Source organism: Bufo bufo, chromosome 7, assembly GCF_905171765.1.
Source record: "Bufo bufo chromosome 7, aBufBuf1.1, whole genome shotgun sequence".
NCBI lineage: Eukaryota > Metazoa > Chordata > Amphibia > Anura > Bufonidae > Bufo > Bufo bufo.
The window spans coordinates 50190772-50197814 of record NC_053395.1 but is presented as its reverse complement, the minus strand read 5'-3'; the positions used below and the strand labels follow the sequence as shown (position 1 = coordinate 50197814).

The following is a 7043-nucleotide window of genomic DNA, read 5'->3' as shown; positions in this document are numbered from 1 at the left end:
AGTCACAAAAAGTGTAATAGCAAGCAATCAAAAAGTCATATGCACCCCAAAATAGATGACAATCAAACCGTCATTTCATCCCGCAAAAAATGAGACCCTACTTAAGATAATCGCCCAAAAACTGAAAAAACTATGGCTCTTAGACTATGGAGACACTAAAACATTTTTTTTGTTTTAAAAATGAAATCATTGTGTAAAACTTACATAAATAAAAAAAATTGTATACATATTAGGTATCGCCGCGTCCGTGACAACCTGCTCTAAAAAAATATCACATGATCTAACCTGTCAGATGAATGTTGTAAATAACAAAAAATAAAAACGTGCCAAAAAATCTATTTCTTGTTACCTTGCCGCACAAAAAGTGTAATATAGAGCAACCAAAAATCATATGTACCCTAAACTAGTACCAACAAAACTGCCACCCTATCCCGTAGTTTCCAAAATGGGGTCACTTTTTTGGAGTTTCTACTCTAGGGGTGCATCAGGGGGGCTTCAAATGGGACATGGTGTAAAAAAAAAAACTGTCCAGCAAAATCTGCCTTCCAAAAACCGTATGGCGTTCCTTTCCTTCTGCGCCCTGCTGTGTGCCCGTACAGTAGTTTACGACCACATATGGGGTGTTTCTGTAAACTACAGAATCAGGGCCATAAATAATGAGTTTTGTTTGGCTGTTAACCCTTGCTTTGTAACTGGAAAAAAAATATTAAAATGGAAAATCTGCCAAAAAAGTGAAATTTTGAAATTGTATCTCTATTTTCCATTAAATCTTGAGCAACACCTAAAGGGTTAACAAAGTTTGTAAAATCAGTTTTGAATACCTTGAGGGGTGTAGTTTCTTAGATGGGGTCACTTTTATGGAGTTTCTACTCTAGGGGTGCATCAGGGGGGGCTTCAAATGGGACATGGTGCCAAAAAAACAGTCCAGCAAAATCAGCCCTCCAAAAACCAAACGGCGCACCTTTCACTCTACGCCCCGCTGTGTGGCCGTACAGTAGTTTACGGCCACATATGGGGTGTTTATGTAAACAGCAGAGTCAGGGCAATAAAGATACAGTCTTGTTTGGCTGTTAACCCTTGCTTTGTTAGTGGAAAAAATGGGTTAAAATGGAAAATTAGGCAAAAAAATGAAATTCTCAAATTTCATCGCCATTTGCCAATAACTCTTGTGCAACACCTAAAGGGTTAACGATGTATGTAAAATCAATTTTGAATACCTTGAGGGGTGTAGTTTCTTAGATGGGGTCACTTTTAGGGAGTTTCTCCTCTAGGGGTGCATCAGGGGGCTTCAAATGGAACATGGTGTCAAAAAACCAGTCCATAAAAATCAGCCTTCCAAAAACCATACGGCGCACCTTTCACTCTACGCCCCGCTGTGTGGCCGTACAGTAGTTTACGGTCACATATTGGGTGTTTCTGTAAACGGCAGAGTCAGAGCAATAAAGATAGTCTTGTTTGGCTGTTAACCCTTGATTTGTTAGTGGAAAAAATGGGTTAAAATGAAAAATTAGACAAAAAAATGAAATTCTCAAATTTCCTCCCCATTTGCCAATAACTCTTGTGCAACACCTAAAGGGTTAACAACGTATGCAAAATCAGTTTTGAATACCTTGAGGGGTGTAGTTTCTTAGATGGGGTCATTTTTGGGTGGTTTCTATTATGTAAGCCTCGCAAAGTGACTTGAGACCTGAACTGGTCCCTAAAAATTTAGTTTTTGTAAATTTCTGAAAAATTTCAAGATTTGCTTCCAAACTTCTAAGCCTTATAACATCCCCAAAAAATAAAATATCATTCCCAAAACAATTCAAACATGAAGTAGACATATGGGGAATGTAAAGTCATCACAATTTTTGGGGGTATTACTATGTATTACAGAAGTAGAGAAACTGAAACTTTGAAATTTGCTAATTTTTCCAAATTTTTGTTAAAATAGGTATTTTTTGGTGCAAAAAAAATAATTTTTTTGACTTCATTTTACCAGTGTCAAGAAAGACAATATGTGACAAAAAAACAATCTCAGAACGGCCTGGATAAGTCAAAGCGTTTTAAAGTTATCAGCACTTAAAGGGACTCTGGTCAGATTTGCAAAAAATGGCCTGGTCCTAAGGTGTAAAAAGGCTGTGTCCTTAAGGGGTTAAAGTGGGTTTTGGAAATTTTCTTAAAAATTTAAAGAATTGCTTCTAAACTTCTAAGTCTTAAAAAAAAAAAAAAAAAAAAAAACATTCCAACATAAAGTAGACATATGGGGAATCATTTTGGAAATGTCAAGTAATAAATATTTTATGAGTTATTACTTTGTTTTAAAAGCGGAGAAATAGAAATTTTGAAAATTGATAATTTTCCTGAATTTTTGGTAAATTTGGGATTTTTTTCATAAATAAAAGTGAAATATATTGACTCAAATTTATGACCATCATGAAGTACAATGAGTCATGAGAAAATCTCTGAATGACTTGGATAAGTAAAGGCGTTCCAAAGTTATTACCACATAAAGGGAGATGTCAGATTTGCAAAATTAGGCCTGGTCAGGAAGGGTGCAAATGGCCCAGATGGGAAGTGGTTACCTTTCTGTACAGTGCCTCTTTTAATATAGATGCCACTCGCCATGGATATCATATCATTGACCATATTTATCCACTCTAATTTAGTCGGAGAGATCGGCTGTATCCAGTGTTTTGCAATGGATTTACGTGCAATGTACAATAATTTAGCAATCGCTAATTTATAATCATTGGTGGTTGTTAGGTCCTCTACATACCCAAGATACCCCACCAGTGGAGTCTTTGGTAAAATATCTCCATAGCTGTTTTCTATTCGTCTATACACTCCACACCAGAAACGCTCCAGTTCTGTGCAGGACCAAAACATATGAGCAGAGTCTGCATCCGGGGCAGCACACCTAGGACAGTTAGAGTCCGCACGTAGACCCATCTTAAACAGGAGTCGTGGCGTCTTGTATACCCTATGAATAAGGAATAATTGCGATCGCCTATGTGCCACACTCAGATATCGTGGGTACTGCCCCCAAAACATCCCTCCATTTTTCCTCTGACAATTCTCCTACATCCCTCTCCCATTTAGCCTTAAGACTGGTTGATGGATCACGTACTACTTTATCTAGTAGACTGGCATAAGCCATGGAGATATTCGTGCGCAATAATCTGGCCTGCACCACTGAATCAATCACCGGCATGGAGTGCACAGTCAAAGGAGGAGTCTTCCGTTCCCGAGTCTGCATGGCATGTCTCAATTGTAAGTATTGGTAAAATACACGGTTCGACAATTGAAATTCTGTCTGTAGTTGAAGAAAGGATTTAAAGGGGTTATCCCACTTTGCGTTTTTATACTTACCTGCTGCCACCGCGCGTTCACTTCCTGGATTCTGGCTGGGGGCGGGCTTCATCTTGATTGAAGTCTTCTCCCGGCCGGGCCGCGCACTGGACTGAACGCGCACGCCGCTGCGCATGCGCCATTGTGACTTATTTCTGGCCAGTATAGTACAGAGCCGGCGTGCGCGTTCGCAGCTCTGTACTATTCTGGCCGGGAAGAAGTCACCGTCGCGCATGTGCGGCAGCGTGTGGCCCGGCCGGGAGAAAAGAAAGAGTCTTCTGGGCAAGCGCGACCATCGGGATTTTGCAGAAGAGCGGTGGTCGTAACCAGGGGAGACCGAGTCACAACAATAAGGTAAGTGGGGATGAATTTTATCCTAATCGGTGGGAATTTGTTAATAAAGTATATTTACAAAAATGATCACTGTCAAATCATTAACAGATTTAACAGTAAACATTATGATGGGATAACCCCTTTAAGATTATTCTCTAAGGACAGATGTGCTATTCTTGTTACCCCAGCTTTTTCCCAACTGTCCAAACCTTCCAGCTGGAATAGTTCCCCCAACCTTTCATTCCTCCAAATAGGGGTATATTTTGTACATCCAGTAACTCCTATTAACTCCTTTGCTTTCTCCCAAATTTTATGTATCAGGAGCATGGTAGGTAGGCCCGGTGATCTCTGTCGAAACTTATGTGCCTCCATCAAAGATTTGTCAGACAATAGGGACTGTATAATTAACCTCCTAGAGTCCAGTACAATACTGCCATCCTCTATCCCCCATCCTTGCATATGCTGCAATTGTGCAGATATATAGTACACCCATGGGTTGGGAAAGGCTATACCCTTCCTCTGTCTTAGGTAGCTGTAGTTTGGTTAGTGCTATTCTGGCGGTCTTCTTTTTCCATATTAAATCTCTAAATATACCATCTATTCTGCAGAATAGGTACCCTGGAACCCATACTAGTGCATTATGTAAGACATATAATAATTGTGGCATTAAAATCATTTTGGGCAGATTAGCCCGTCCCATCATTGAAAGAGGCAGTTTGAGCCAAGACTACCTTTTGTTTCATTTCCCCCAGTATTGGAAGAATATTAGAAACACAGTAATCTTCGTTTGTATTATCTTTAACATTGGCTGAACAGATCAGTCTTGAACACCACTGAAAGTCAAAGGGAGGGGGGGGGGGGGGGGGGGGGGGCGGATCCGTTTTGCATTGTGTCAGTGAAAACGGATCCGTCCCCATTGACTAACATTGTGTGTCAGGACAGATCAGTTTGTCTCCGCTACGTCAGCGTTTTGGTGTCCGCGTCAAGAGCGGAATGGAGACGGAACAGAGGCAAACTGATGCATTCTGAACGAATCCTTTTCAAAATGCATTGGGGCTGAACTGATCCATTTTGGACCGCTTGCGAGAGCCCTGAACGGATCTCACAAACGGAAACCAAAACGCCAGTGTGAAAGTAGCCTTAATGCTTTCAAAATGCTGTTAAGAACAGCTCAGGCAAGATGGCCGCCCCCATAATCATGCTCAGGAAATAGAATTTAAAAAAATTACAATCAGAAAATAAAAACAGATTAGAAAAAAGGAGATGTGCTACTATCTGATTTTGGTGACACATTTGCTTTAAAATCACTTTTCTGCATTGATTGCCAGACAAAATTTTAGAGAGGACCTGCCACCACAAAATGCAATCCAATCGGCATGCACCATGTTACAGAGCAGGAGAAGCCGAGTGGATTGATATATATTTCTGTGGGAAAAGATTCAGTAAAACTTGCAATTTAAACATTTATATCTTTGCTTTTTCCACCTCCTGTGAACAGCTATTGGTACGGGGAGGAGGTGGCATGGTGTGTATAAGTGTGCATATAGAGATAGCCGTCAGTCACTGATAACCCCACCTCCCTGTACCAATAGGTCTTCACAGGAGGTAGAAAAATCAAAGATAATTTTATAAATCCCAGTTTCCCACAAATATATATCTCCTGCTCTACAACATGGGGATTGCATTTTGTGGTGACAGGTCCTCTAACTTTAATGAGCTATTAAGAGTTGGGCACACCATTGATAGATGCAGGAGTTCCTCGGCCAGCCTGGTGTTCTTAATCATAAGTACAGTCTGCAGAGCTTTTCTTACTGGAATCCAAACTGGTCCAACAGAGGTGGTCATATACCTTAGAAAGCGAGTTCTCCCCCGTCCACATGCATGCTCAACTAAGCTAAGCCTAAATGTGTTCTCAATGGAGAGAGTGGAATAACCTGATGACAGACTAATCTCCCACGAGAGCAAAATATCAAGCATGTTAAGAATCGGACAATTGGATTCTATTTCCCCCAAGATCTGCAGTCTTACGAAAGTCGGGATAACCACATACACATTAGATAGTTAGCCAGTCTTGCAAAAATCAGTAGGTTTTGCCAAAGTTTATCTAATGTATAAGGGCCCCCTGGAGCTATCACAGGAGTTTAGCCTCTGTTATAAACTGAAGCCATTTTGCCAGTCTTAGAATATACAGCAGGAAAGAAGAACGTTTCTATACATAATAGTTACACTGCTTTTAAAAAGGCTGTCTCTTGCTGTAGGTCAGTGTTCCTGAACTCCAGTCCTCAGGGACCACCTGCCGGCCATGATTGGAGAACATCCCACAGAATGAATACCTGTGGTAAGTCCTGATGCACTGACACTAATATCACCTGCTCAATACTAAGGAAATCCTGAGAACTGGTGGAACCACAATTTCAATAAATATTCCACAATGAACAGTCATAATGTAATAACGTGCAGGAGACAAACACGCTATCGAACTCACTTAATATAATTGAAGTCAGTTTTCATGTTAATACAGCTTCCCAATGCTCCTTTCTTCAAGTCATGCATGCTGTTCTGCCATTCCTGGACTGCAGCCCAGTCAGCTATTGAAATGTAGCACTCGCATGCCTTATTGCCCAAGTAGTTGACGACTTCAGGGAGAGGATCACTAGGTTTCGACAGGACTGTTTTACGGGCATCTCCTGAAAATGAGACACGTCTTATAATTCAGCATATTTACCGTAATGAACAAGGCTTAAAGAGAATTATACTCTGATAGGTCACCAGTATAAAAATCTCAGAAAACCCTTATAAGACCCCCATACACATTAATGTACTGTCGGACAAACTCATTGAGACAGTCTGGTTCGGCTGATGGGGGGGGGGGCTCCCAAATCTCCCCCAATAGTCGATGTCAGGGAGAGAAGGATCGGACAGAGTATTTTTGCCCAATCCTTTTGTTCTTCCAGGAGATAAAGCCACTGACACTATTGGCTGCGGCTTCTCTTCTCTCCACATTGAATACACATACACTTTCGTCTCAGCTGAATGTGTATGTGTATGGCAGAGCCAGGAGAAAGTTGGGAGAGACAGCTGCCAGCCTAACGTATTTTTGGCCAACAGCTATCGAATATGTGTGGGCGCTTTAGGTTGCTGAGAAAATTTTTTTTTTTTTTTAATGCAGAAAAGTTAACAGACTGCAGCGTAACCAAGATGTCTGAACGGCAATCATCTGGATGCAATACATACCATTAGCATGCTTAGGGCTGGCAGATGTGCTGTTCGAATTTGCCAGTTTCAGAACAGCCTTATCAAATCCCGAGGTGCTGCAGTCTACCCCAGTCATAGCACATAAGTGCTCCTGATATTCCACCGCCGCTTTCTCAAACCTGCCA

At 41.1% G+C, this 7043-nt stretch overlaps 1 protein-coding gene across 1 annotated transcript in view; it reads right to left on the bottom strand.

The window, feature by feature from the left end:
• Positions 1-7043, bottom strand: part of SMG1 (SMG1 nonsense mediated mRNA decay associated PI3K related kinase) — a 150414-nt gene that overhangs the window by 79007 nt on the left and 64364 nt on the right. The window contains exons 24-25 of the mRNA XM_040441629.1: positions 6898-7037; positions 6149-6350 (exon numbers count right to left, since the gene is read on the bottom strand). Of these exons, the coding sequence (XP_040297563.1) occupies positions 6149-6350; positions 6898-7037 (342 nt within the window). The remainder of the gene's footprint in view (positions 1-6148; positions 6351-6897; positions 7038-7043) is intronic.